We start from the raw sequence: 13,648 nt of genomic DNA, 5'->3' as shown, positions 1-13,648 counted from the left end.
AAACGACCTAATCGTATAAATTGCCTTCCCAGCTACCTTCACCATGAAAATACCGATAAACGAGCGATTGACTTCAAATTGTTTCTGAGCTTTGCGTTTTTGATTTTTTTGAGCCTGGTGCTTCTCAGCGTTATCTCATTGTTTTGCAGTCGAAATGGATTTTGTCACCAAAATCCAGCTGCGTCTTGGAAACGAAAACCGCAATGTGCGCAATATAAACAAAATTAAAGCTAACACAACCTTACAATTTTAATTTTGCCATTTTTGCTCCTGTCTAGGGAACTCTAATTATGTGTACCAGTTTTGATATTAAAGCATGATAAAAGTCTATTATAATCAAAGCATGGCAACAATGAACATTTTATTTGATGTATTATGGATCCTATTGTTTTCCGGGAAACGAGCTAGACAAAAGACTCAGCATTTACAATAATTTAGTCTTTTAACAGATGTTTGAGGAGGTATGCTAAGAGAGAAATTTTTTTTTGATAACTATTAATATATTCTGTAAAATCAAAAACATGATCGAATGAGATCATCTATAATAAAAATAGTAAAACTTTGAATAACAATAAAATTTCTTACACACTTGTATAAGTTCGAAATAAGCGCTAGTGCGCTAAAAACAAGTATTCAGAAATATATTCACCGTTTATACAAATCAGATTCTAAATCCGTTCTCGGTTTCAGTCAGCTAGGTTCTCTAGAAATGGATACTCTCTGTAAGAGCTTGCAAGGGTTGCAGACTTGATGTCTCGATGATAAGCTCACTGTCGAAGGTCGGCGCTTGAGGGCTTGACACACTTTGACTTGACTCCCCCTGTGGTGTGGGTTCCTTATTACTTGTACGAGGATCAGGAACGACGCGGTGTGATTTGGGATCCCTGTGCAGGCTAGGCTCCTGAGTACTTGGAGCACCAACTATGGGCTCCCTGTGTTTCATCGGCTGTTGAGGACTAGGCTGCCCATGTGTCATCGAATGTTGGGGGCTGGGCTCCCTGTGTGTCATGGACTGTTGAGGACTGAGCTCCTTATGTGTCATTGACTGGTGAGGACTGGGCACCCTATGTGTCATTGACTGTTGAGGACTGGGCTCCATATGTGTCATTGACTGTTGAGGACTGGGCTCCCTATGTGTAATGGGCTGTTGAGGACTGGACCTTCTCTGTTCTGCTTCATCCTTGTGTGTGGGCTTCCTCTGTGGCGGTGTTTGGCTAGAATACATCCCTAGCTCTTCAGGCTTGGGTTTCTTGTGTAATGTTGCCTCTGGGAAAGTGAGGTAGGGGGCTGCAAGAGACTCACTGTTTGACACAAGCTGTGGAGGACTGGCTTTCGTTTTGGATGTAGAGTCGTAGGGAATGGGTCTTGCATTAGGACTGTCTTCTTTGTGTAACGCAATTTTGCGGAAGTTTGGTCTAGGGTGCCCCTGGGACGATGAAACCACTTCCGGTCTCGTAGATTGATCCTTGTGCATTTCACGCAAATCGCTTTCCTCTCGTTGTGGAGCCCGCGGCTTAAGAGCCAGCGTTGACAGCAAAAACGCGGGTGGTTGTTGTGACGAGCTGACCCCCTCCTTCATGTTGTCTTCTGGACGTAACTTGCTAAGAGCGGATCCCTCGGTTGGGCGACCTGTGGTATCCTCGGAGAAGACTGGGACTGAATCTCGTCGTCGCTTTTTAAGTGGCAAGGGATGCTCCTCTCCCTCTCGACCAAGTCCATCTATCACCGGATCAACTCGTGTGATGGCTTCCTGACTTCCGCTTGGCCCAGTGGCATGCTGATCACGTGACAAGTAGTCCAGTCCCTTCGCTTCTCCGTCACGTGGTTTTATCTCATTGTTATTCCCAGCATACTTCTGCTCCTGCTTCACGACTGGTGACCCCATATTCTTGTTTTGCTGCGAACATCCCTGCAGATAGACGTGTCTTCGTAGGTCTGAGCTCCGGGCAAACGTTATCTTACACGTGGGGCAGTTGTAAGGCTTTTCACCGGTATGCGTGCGCACGTGTACTTTAAGATTACTAGAGTGGCTGAACGCACGACTGCAATACTCACAGCGGTAAGGTTTCTCGCCAGTATGAGTACGCAAGTGGACAGCAAGACCGCTGGGCACTGTGAATGCTTTGCCACAGAAGCGACACTGGTGAGGGCGCATGTCATTGTGAGTTTTGAGATGTTCTGTGAGAAGATCAAGCTCTGGGAAACTCTTGTCGCAAACCTCGCATCTGTAAAGCAGAAAGCATCATTTAAGCTCTTATCATCACCATCAACGTCACCATCACTACCCTCATAATTGACTTAAGCCTCGATTTTCTTGGCATTATTTGGGCTCTCATTTCGGGTTATTCGGTAATGCTTTGATTCTGAACATCGGGAATGACCAATGACACTGAACAATGTATGTAGGCGAGTGGGGCATGGTCACCCCTGAAAATGGTATTGCATCATTATCGCTTCGATTACCACAATCATCACCTCAACTGCCCATCACCATCACCATCACCATCTCCATCACCATCACCATCACCATCACCATCACCATCACCATCACCATCTCCATCTCCATCTCCATCTCCATCACCATCTCCATCTCCATCACCATCACCATCACCATCACCATCACCATCGCCATCGCCATCGCCATCACATTCACCATCACCATCACCACCTTAGTCATCATTTTAATCATCATCGTATAACCGCCAGCACCATTACCATCATTATCATATCATCATAACTATAATTATCACCATCACCATAACTATAACCAATACCATCACCACCATCGTCACCTGTGCATGGGAGTCTCGGTCTTGCCAAGGCTGTGGCTGATCACGTGGTTGCGAAGATGCGAGCTACGCGAGAAGGTGCGGTCACATGCGCGGCACTTGTACGGTTTTTCCCCCGTGTGCAGGCGCATGTGGTTCTTAAGGTTGCTAGAGTGATTGAACGCCTGGTGGCAGTATTCGCATTGATACGGCTTTTCACCTGGGAAGAGCAATGGCATCAGAAATGTTAGCGAAGCCTTACTCGATATCACAAAAAAAAAACTATGCAGCTATTGTAACGCCTTTGAAGCTACAGGTCTGCAAACCCTCTCTCATCGGTGTAGAGAGGCTTGCCGGACTTCCGTTCCTCTGCAAATTGAAATCCTGCTCCTTGGTTTGAGAACCGAAGCCTTAAAACTGAGCTATGGTGGCTCCCTAAGTAAATTTTGTCGCTAGGCACGAGCCATTATTTCTAAGGAGATTTTATCGAAAAAAAGGAAGCCTGAAAAATGAGGCGTAAAGGCATGCTCAAAATTTAAGTTCAAATACCTCTATTCAATTTTTACATTAAAACGATCATAATTAGCTTCTTTTAGAATAAAAAGCGAGAAACATTTCAAGAAATTAAATTATACTGAAAATTTTTTTGTAGCTTCGCAGCCTTATTCGCGAATCGTGTCACACGATGGAACTTGCTGGTGAAACACACTCACCAGTATGCGTGCGCAGATGGACTGTAAGGTTTCCAGAGTGGGCGAACGCCTTGCCGCAGTGTTTGCACGTGAAGGGTTTTTCGCCAGTATGGACACGAAGGTGAAGATTGAGTCCGTGCGAGTGTATGAATGTCTTATCGCATTTTGGGCAGGTCAGGGTGGGTTTGCTATCATGCATTATCAAATGCATCTTGAGTTCACACTCCCGCGCGAAGGTCTTGTCACATTTGGTACACTGGTAGACATCCATATGATGGTGGAAATGCCTGACGAGTTCCGACGAACTTGAAAAGATCTTGTCACACTTGTTACATCTCAAGATCTTAAGGTCTCCCGCACCATCAGTACTGTTAGAGTCAGCAGGATGTGCCCCTTGAGGCAAAGGGCTTGGATTACCATCCATCGGACTATCATGTTTGGGCTTGGCTTCAACACCATTGCAGACTTCAGATAGGTTTACAACCATAGCTACCTGCCTTTCTTGATGTTTTTTGGTGGAGCTTGCCTTACCGCCAGCTAGCTGTTGCAGCTGTTTTAATGGACCAACAACCCCTTCACCATCTTGACTACATTTGGCTACATCCTTCATAGCAACGTCTGATCGCTCTGCTCTTACACTAACTTGGTTACTAGCCAACAACGGTGGTGGTTTGTTCTGTCTGGTGCGGCTCTCGAATGATGGTGTTTCCTTGAATATCAAAGCTTGAAGTTGCTGTAGTGGGTTAATGGAAGGGACTTTAGCTGGGGTTCTTGGCTGATTAAATTTCTCTGTGTTATGCTTCAGGCTACTTTCACCTTCAAAACTGTTTTTGGAAAATTCACAATCCGATGCCACTCCTCTAGTTTGAGACTTTTGGGAGTCCATATGAGTAAGGATGTGAACTGAAAGCTCTCTGATGCCTTTAAATGACTTTTTGCAGTAATTACACCGACAAGACTGTTCATTAAGATGGAGTATAACATGTCTTGATAGAGCTAAGGAATGAGTGAAACCAGATCTACAAAAATGACATATGAATGGCTTGATTCCGGAGTGTTGAACCATATGCTCTGCTAGTTGGCGATCAGAGGTAAAACACTTGTTACATTGCCCACATAGAAACCCTTTGGATTTTACGTGACATGCCACATGCAATGCCAAGCTAGATGGGTCATTGAACTTCTCAGGGCAACAAGGGCATTTGTGTTTGAAAGACTTTTGGTGATACCTTAGGTGTTTCACGTACTGTCTTTTGTTGCTGCAAACCTTATCACAATGCTGACACTGAAATACTGATATTGATGAACCATCTGAACTGTTCTCAGCTCCTTTGCCCCTTTTCTGTTCTGCAGAACCGTTGTCTTTGTTTTTCTTGGGGGATGGTTCAAGAAGTACTGTCACCACCTCACCAGATATAAAGTTTGAACATTCTTTGGGAACTACTCCAGATGCAGTTTGGACTGTAGGGGGGTTCCCTGGGGAGGCATCAATGGAAGGCTTTACAGCATCATCAGTTGGGGTGAAGCTGTTATCTGCTCGTGAATCGGATTGTTGACTGCTGCAATCTTTTGAAACTTCCAATTCCTGTGTATATAGAAGAAATAAAGGTTAATTGAGCGTCACACCTGGTTCCCACTAGAAAGGTTGTGCAACAATGAGTCCTGAATAAAAATAAATTAAAAAAAAGAGAGTGCAGCCTTTTCTTGCATACAGAGCATGTTTACCATTAACATAGATATTTGTTTTGGAAATAAGCAAACCACTAATATCTAACCATTATCATTATTATTAGATATTCAAACATGCATAAACTTGTGAGAGAAACAAAGAAGCTAGGATCATTAATCTAGTTTTATATAAAAGCTGGGAAATTAATTCTCCCAGCTGCAGTAGAATACAATGCAATAATCCATTTAATTTAATGTCTATTTGCAACTTGAGTTATGTTTGCTGATCTGTTTTTTTTCTTTCCTTCTTTACCTTTTCTAAGATCCTAAGTCATTCTATGACCGCACAGCAGTTCCTATCATACTGGTCACCTTGATAATGCCTGAGTATCTTGATCTTGTAAAATTTATTTTGCATTTTTGAATTTTTTCAGCCAGTAATGCCAGGTTGAGGGATCATTCATACCTGTCAACTCTCCCGCATTAGGCAGGAGTCTCAAGATTCTGGACCCCTTCTCTTGCTCTCCCGCATTGAGCAGCAGATCTCCTACTTTATATTCATTTTTATTGCTTCCGAAAAATCTTTCTATAGAAATTCAACACTTTGCCTATTTTTAATTAAAATAATTAAAGCAATAATTCCCTTGTGTAGCACAATTTATGTAACACTCTTGTGAGATCTATAAGTGGATTTATGCATGAGAGCTTTCTATACAGCAAACACTTGCAAGGGTATATCCACCCCTTTTCACAAAAAAAATGGTTACACCCCACCCCTCCACCCAAAAAATTCTCACGCCTTGGGATTTTCGGAGGTTGACAGGTATGCTCATTTCTTTCCAAACATTCACCCTCTCAAACCATTTCATGCAAGAAATGCTCAGGATCAAAGGAACACAAAATAAGCCTGAAAACATGTTTTAGGAAAAGTTCCTTGGTAAAAAGAAGAACAAGGGAGCATTAAAGTCATTCATTTAAATAATCATTTGTGGTGCGGAATCCGAAAATAATAAAGGAGCTATTTTTTTGGAGGTTGTGGGGGGGGGGGGGGGGGGGGGGGGGGGGGGGGGGGGGGGGGGGGGGGGGGGGGGGGGGGCGTTCCCACCAAAAACACCCCCAAAAGAACAGAGGGATTTTTTTTATGCCTTTGCAGTATCTCCACGGGACGTTTATTTCTGATATAGCTACATAAACATACCAGGGTGATCTGGCTTATGCTTTATAGTTTTTTCTACAAATAGCATGTCTTGAAAACCGAAAGTGGACCTTCTGCCCTTTTGGGGAGGGGGGGGGGTGAGGTGCACCCCCTGGACTGCAGTGGGGGATTGTTAAAATCATTAAAAAAGAATTAATGATAAGAAGAACAAAATAACAGAGTAAACATTGTTTGGAATTTGAAGCCAGCTTTTCAGTTTTCAAAACATCCTAGTGAATTTACCTATTTTTTTTTAATTTCTCTTCATTAAGATATTTATAAAGGTTTAAGTGATGATAATGATGATTTAGCCTAGGAATTGATGATGATGATGATGATGATGATGATGATGATGATGATGATGTTGATGATGATGATGATGATGAGGGAAATAAAGATAATGATAATCAAGGTGGCTATGATGATGGTTTTGGTAATGAACAAATGTAAATAACAGATGGTCAATATTACCTTGGGAGGTTGATTAACCCATTTCATTTCTCCTGTGGTAGGATTGAAGTAGTAGAGAATTTGGCCTGTGTCGCTATCCACAACACACAGCTGTTCAGAATCAGAACTCATAATTGGGACCCTGGAAATACAACAGCAAGACAATATTCTTAAGACTTGTACTCAAGTTTAGTATATGTATTGACATATCGTCTGTTTTAAATGTGTCATAATTAAGAACAAAGACCATACCTAATGCTGTTATCGAATCAAAAGTTTTTTTTCTTTTATTTTCTGAAAAGGTATATTTACGGCGAAAATGTATCAGAGAATGTGAAGGGGTCAAAATCAGCGAATTTCTTATGTTCTGTATTTGCAAAACAGATATTTAGATATTTATTTATCCCGCATCTCAATCATTATCAGTCAGCGAAAGCGTTGAACCCGCATGCAAATGATTCACTACACGGCTTGGAACAGTGTTGTTAAACAAAAGAATGTTTCAAAAGAGCTAAAAGAACTACATAAAAACAGCGCAAAGAAAGCACGAGTAAAACGCTCGATTTCTTTATTTAAGCGCATTTTTGTGGACTCAAATAATTTAGAAATTCTACCCGAAAACGTGCCCGAAGCTTATGAATGCGACTCAAATTATTCAGCAAAGCTAATCGAATTTAGCTGTTTGTTAGAGAAATAGTTTCTCCCGGTAAAAAGAACTCGAAAAAGAGTGTGCTCAGTATGACTTTCGTGAGGACTGTGTAGAAGGTATTCTAGAATCGTAATCAGTGAGTTTAGAAGGTGAGTTTTCGATTGAATCAGAAGCATACAAAGCCGATCGTTCCACGTATTCAGACCATCTCTGATAAAGATGACAACCATCATAATCATAAATTCTATTTCCCTCAAACCCGAACATAATCATCTACAATTACGCATTTAAAAACATCTAGAACCGATTTTCTTCGTATAAACGCCACGTTTGACTTAGTAAGAAACATAATGTTTGAGTTTTCGCGGCCAGAACTAGAGCACGGTTCTCTGTTTACATGTCAACTTACGACTCGTTGCTTTATGTTGACTGTTGTAGCGTGGGTTTTCTGTCAAATGGAAATCTTGGCTTCTGACTTTCGCTTGAATTTTCTTGTAGAGTAGGGGACTTCGAAAGGCTGTGATAGTGGGCTAATCTAGATTATTGTGCAATCGGTGTAATGGCCTTGAACACATAGGGTTTTTTTGCTCTCTGTTATCTCGCATCTGAATAAAAGCGATCATCTTGCATATGATGAGCTCATCTGTGTCTTAGCGACCAGGCTAAATGTCACACGGGAGAAATAAGGAGAAAAGTTGGGGGATGGGGGGAGGGGAGGGGGAACACTAGATTTTGTACTAAATTGTTTTGTTTTGCCTCTTGGGATAAAATTGAGACCGGATTTTTTTTTTAAACTGCTTAAATTTTCCATTTAAGAATCCTTCGAGGGTGGGTCTTGTAGTAATTTAGCTTTTTTTCATAAGAAATAGGTGAAAAGGTTAAAAAAAATCCTTCCATTTTTACAAAAACTTCCTTAGGAGGTTTTTTACAGTTTTTTTCAATTCAACTATCTCTTAGGGTAAAAAACTTCCTTCTATCAAACCAATTTTCTATCTCATAGGGGTAAGAATTTCTTTTTACGACACCATATTCAATGGACTAAAAAGGATGTAATAACCCAAGCTTTCGCAATTTGTAATAAACCATTGTCGCAATTTGTAATAATCAAAGCTGTCGCAATCTATACTATAGATAATACGCTAAGGAATGGACTGTTGTCCACTATTTACGATAAAACGGCTGAGCTAGAATACTCCTAAACCACGCCATTTCCACACATTTCCGGAGAGGAGGTGTGCAAAATGGTTTTTATTTCAAGATTCTACCGGATAGAAAAGTTCTAATTCACGCGTTTTTGTAAGCGAGAGGATCACACTCGCAAAGGCGCCATTTTCAAGATTCCACAGAAGCACAAAAATAATTTATTTCCCTGAGCAAAAAGGACTAATAACCTTCAGACCTCCGTGTCTATCAAGAAAAACACACTAAAAGTATACAGTAGTAAGCCTATCTCTAAAAATATCATCGTAGAGGAGAAATCTTATTCTAGACAATTTCGGAAGATGTGTAAACAAACCTTGAGCGCGCGGAAAATCAAATCTGAAAAAGAATTGAAATACTTGTCGTAGTTTAATTACATCACTTTTAAAACACAAACAGTCTTTTTATTGTTATTTAGAGAGGCATTATTCCTACCTCGAAAAGAATTTAGATTCTTTAGCTCCATCGTACATAAACAAAGCGATTTTCAAACAAGAAAACCTTTTTATATACAACTGCAAGACTTTTGACTTTTGAACACTTCAATTCAACCATTAAAGGACTGTGCATAAACGCTTATTAAATCAGATCGAGATGGTGCACAACATTTCTTATTTTATCATCAGATCAATTTCGATATAAGAAGATAGTAATCTTCGATTTTTTTTATAAAAGCGAAAGGTTTGTTCGTAACAAATTAGTTGGCGGTCATTTTGCGTTTTCAGAGAGAGATGGGGGGTAAAATGCCCTTTTTCCTTAACATTTACTCGTATTCATATTTTTCCGGGGGGTTGAAAATTCCAGAGGGGTGGGGGAGTCATATCTCCGACCCCCTCCATAGTGAGAGGGGGGGGGTATGGATATTTTCTGGGACTACACATGAGATAAATATATTGGGGACTCAAAAGGAAGGCATTTGTTTAATTAATGTTTATGACGACGCATACTATACAGCCACGCCCCTACTGGTCATTTCCTTATAATTTTTGACAATATTGGGGGGGGGGGGGCACAGTCGCGCCCCTACTGGTCATTTCCTTATAATTTTTGACAATATTGGGGGGGTACAGTCACGCCTCTGGTCATTTCCTTATAATTTTTGACAATATTGGGGGGGAGGCACAGCCACGCCCCTACTGGTCATTTCCTTATAATTTTTGACAATATTGGGGGGGGGGGGCACAGTCACAACCCCTACTGGTCATTTCCTTATAATTTTTGACAATATTGGGGGGGGGGGGCACAGTCACGCCCCTACTGGTCATTTCCTTATAATTTCTGACAATATTGGGGGGGCACAGTCACGCCCATACTGGTCAATTCCTTATATTTTTTTACAATATTGGGGGGGGGGGGGGGCACACTCACAACCCCTACTGGTCATTTCCTTATAATTTTTGACAATATTGGGGGGGGGGGCACAGTCACGCCCCTACTGGTCATTTCCTTATAATTTTTGATAATATTGGGGGGGGGGACACAGCCACGCCCCTACTGTTCATTTCCTTATAATTTCTGACAATATTGGGGAGGCACAGCCACGCCCCTACTGGTCATTTCCTTATAATTTTTTACAATATTGGGGGGGGGGGCGGGCACAGTCACAACCCCTACTGGTCATTTCCTTATAATTTTTGACAATATTGGGGGGGGGGGGGCACAGTCACGCCCCTACTGGTCATTTCCTTATAATTTTTGATAATATTGGGGGGGGGGACACAGCCACGCCCCTACTGGTCATTTCCTTATAATTACTGACAATATTGGGGGGGCACAGCCAAGCGACTACTGGCATTTCCTTATATTTTTTTACAATATTTGGGGGGGGGCACAGCCACGCCCCTACTGGCATTTCCTTATAATTTTTGACAATATTGGGGGGGCACAGCCACGCCCCTACTGGTCATTTCTTTATAATTTTTGAAAATATTGGGGGCGGGGACATGCTCCGGTGCCCCACCCCCTGTTACGGCCCTGTTCCCCCTCTTGTCCACCAACTTTGCCACAAGCAAACCATCAACACTGGTAAATTATTTTTCTTTTATTAGTCCCCCTCCCCCTTTTGTTTACCGCCTAGCAAAAACACTGATGAAGTAGTTTTCTTTCATTAGTCTTTACATGTCCATGACACGCACCATCGTCTATGCATTTCGCAGACGTTACATATTTACGGCAAAACAACCAGATACAAAGAATGCTGCATCTTTTACATTGCTTTTATTGGTTGTGTCATCTGCACTACCTCCGGTTGTCATCGGGCTGAGCCTCAGTGAAACCGAGACACAAGATCTGGGGAATATGGGAATACATACCATTTTAGTATTAGTAAAAACTCTTCTCGCATTCATCACAAAAATTGTGAGCTAATTAGTTTTATCCGATGTGAGATAATGGTAGCAAAAACAGGCGTTTTAAGCAGAATAGGACCAGAATAAAATATGGAATGTATGGATTTCTATTAATTCTATAAGCCTCTGGCTAACACTTTTGTTATATTTTTGTTGAGAAGCCCCAAAACACCTCTACATCGCCTGTAATTACCTCCATTCCATTGCCAAAAATGTCATTTACAGGATTTGGGCTGGTGCGTGCCACTAGCTAGACAGATTCATTTCAAGTATTAATTTCATGTAGCTTTCTGTCTGTCCCAGCACAGTTTTCGCTTCTATTATCGTCCCATTTGCCATCTAACTGTTATTAGTATAAATCTACTCACATATTATCACGAATCCAGCAATTTGATTGGCTCCCGTACTGACTATCTATTGAGCGATTGATAGCGAGTAGCAAAAAAACCCGGCGTTTTTCACAAAAACAACATGAATTATTATTTAAATCGTCAGTTATTCGAAGGTAGTATGTGAGTGGATTATACTAAAACAATAAGACTACTTGTTCTCGTTTTCTATGAGTCAAATAGTCTATTGGCTCATAGAAAAATCGAACTCGTAGTCTAATTGTTAAGTATCCTCAGGTACCCAGGGCGACGCGGTCAGCGTAACAAGCGCGAGATCGAGGCGGCGGAGGGGGGAGGGGGCGGTCGAGAAAAGAAAGGGGCCCTACGCCCCCCCCCCCCCCCTCCGCCGGCCTTATTCCGCTTCGTTTTTGCGCCTGTTACCTCGACGCCATAGGTACCCGAGGATGAATGGTTTGACAATATGTCTATGTCAATATGTCTCCAATACTTATGGGATATGATCAATCAATGCTATGGAGTCAGTAGTTTCTCTTAACACTTCTGGTTGACTTGGTGAGTATGTGTCTCGGTGTCGAGAAACCGCAGTGAAATACTCGCCTTTGTAACTGTCCAACTCATCTGGTTCCTTCTCCGGCTCAGAAGGTTTCGCTGCTGAGGACTAAACAATGGACACCAAGCTTTTATCGGATGCCTCGATTGCAACTATTTTAACAAGCCATCATCCACATAGAGTGAAAGTCCATAATTCCAAAAATCCTAGAAAAACTGGATAAGACCATCCATATATAGACATACTTCGACACCACTTAAATATATATATGATATTCCTCGCTTTAATTTTTAAATCAATTTTCTTTTTATTTCGAGTTGGCTCTTGACTCCCTCCCCCTTTCCGAATTTTTTCGGATTTTGAGATTTTAACAAGATCCTTAAATCATCATTATGAAAGACGAACATAAGATTAAATAGCCATTGCAATAGCGCAGCTTTTTACCTTGAGAACAGGTCTAGGCATATCGAGCATATCACATATTTTGTTACGCTCTTCTCTCACTTTTGGTAAATCCATGTCCCTGTAGAAAAACAAAAAGACATGATCATTACGCCTCCTTTCACATCGCTATCGTCATCACTTATCATCACGTAATCTCAAGTAATCATCCACTAATCCAATAATTTTTTTTTTAAATGTAAGTCTAACTTTTAAAAAGATGGGCCGTTCTTACTTTCTGGAGCATTTTAAATTTAAGTGTAAAAACATGATACTATATGAACTATAGCAACCTCCACCAACAACACACCACCACCACCACCACCACCACCACCACCACCACCACCACCCACCACCACCACCACCACCCACCACCACCACCACCCACCCACCACCACCCACCCACCACCACCCACCCACCACCACCCACCCACCACCACCCACCCACCACCACCCACCCACCACCACCCACCCACCACCACCCACCCACCACCACCACCCACCACCCACCACCACCCACCACCCACCACCACCCACCACCCACCACCACCACCACCACCACCCACCACCACCACCACCCACCACCACCCACCACCACCACCCACCACCACCACCACCCACCACCACCACCCACCACCCACCACCACCACCCACCACCCACCACCACCACCCACCACCACCACCCACCACCACCACTCACCACCCACCACCCACCACCCACCACCCACCACCCACCACCACCACCACCACCACCACCACCACCACCACCACCACCACCACCACCACCACCACCACCACCACCACCACCCACCACCACCACCACCACCACCACCACCAACACCACCCACCTCCACCACCAACCACCACCTCCATCACCACCACCACCAACCACCCACCACCCACCACCACCACCACCAACCACCCCCCCCTACCACCACCACCACCACAAATGCCTATCACTCTTGCCGCTCCAAGCGCTCAGTACGAACCAGATTGTGTCACTGAGGATTGTCATGACGCCATCAAGCCTTTCTTCAGGAATGACGTCATCGTATGTTATGATTGTTGTGTATAGCTGATCAGCGGTTGTCTTTCGCACCTGACGAACAGTTAAGTTACAGTAAGTACAGTTAGGTACATTTTTAGGGGGTTTATAGCTTGAACTAGCTTTACCAGCTTCCAAACTTACCCTGGGAAATTTATGACAAAGTAACATCAGCAGTTGCTGCATGGACTTGCTCCGGGTCACGCCTGGAAACTGAAGAAGCTGGCAGAATCTGCAGCAACATACACAATATGATTTAACAATGGCATAAATAACTAGTGGGACTACAGAT

The 13,648-nt window shown here is 42.8% G+C and overlaps 2 protein-coding genes across 2 annotated transcripts in view; both read right to left on the bottom strand.

The window, feature by feature from the left end:
• Positions 1 to 348: 348 nt before the first annotated feature.
• On the bottom strand, positions 349 to 8,071 carry LOC5506408 (zinc finger protein 91). The gene is made up of 5 exons (XM_032374789.2): positions 7,832 to 8,071; positions 6,795 to 6,915; positions 3,482 to 5,045; positions 2,793 to 2,988; positions 349 to 2,225 (listed from the first exon to the last, which is right to left on the bottom strand). Exons 2-5 carry the CDS (start codon positions 6,903 to 6,905, stop codon positions 704 to 706), a joined length of 3,393 nt encoding a protein of 1,130 aa, XP_032230680.2. The 5' UTR covers positions 6,906 to 6,915; positions 7,832 to 8,071; the 3' UTR covers positions 349 to 703.
• Positions 8,072 to 10,648: 2,577 nt separating this feature from the next.
• LOC5506402 (tubulin-specific chaperone D) overlaps positions 10,649 to 13,648 on the bottom strand; it is a 28,857-nt gene continuing 25,857 nt past the window's right edge. The window contains exons 43-47 of the mRNA XM_048720046.1: positions 13,501 to 13,588; positions 13,301 to 13,410; positions 12,315 to 12,393; positions 11,918 to 11,978; positions 10,649 to 10,911 (exon numbers count right to left, since the gene is read on the bottom strand). Of these exons, the coding sequence (XP_048576003.1) occupies positions 10,889 to 10,911; positions 11,918 to 11,978; positions 12,315 to 12,393; positions 13,301 to 13,410; positions 13,501 to 13,588 (361 nt within the window). The 3' untranslated portion in view covers positions 10,649 to 10,888. The remainder of the gene's footprint in view (positions 10,912 to 11,917; positions 11,979 to 12,314; positions 12,394 to 13,300; positions 13,411 to 13,500; positions 13,589 to 13,648) is intronic.

Source organism: Nematostella vectensis, chromosome 12 (genome assembly GCF_932526225.1).
Source record: "Nematostella vectensis chromosome 12, jaNemVect1.1, whole genome shotgun sequence".
Taxonomy (NCBI): domain Eukaryota; kingdom Metazoa; phylum Cnidaria; class Anthozoa; order Actiniaria; family Edwardsiidae; genus Nematostella; species Nematostella vectensis.
This window is presented reverse-complemented; position numbering and strand designations above follow the sequence as displayed.

Excerpts from the sequence above, each read along its gene's own strand:
- LOC5506408 (XM_032374789.2), bottom strand. The coding sequence starts at position 6,905 with ATGAGTTCTGATTCTGAACAGCTGTGTGTTGTGGATAGCGACACAGGC. Across the intron at positions 5,046-6,794 it reads GGGTTAATCAACCTCCCAAG|GAATTGGAAGTTTCAAAAGA; the intron begins GTAATATTGACC and ends CTATATACACAG. Across the intron at positions 2,989-3,481 it reads CCATCTGCGCACGCATACTG|GTGAAAAGCCGTATCAATGC; the intron begins GTGAGTGTGTTT and ends TGCTCTTCCCAG.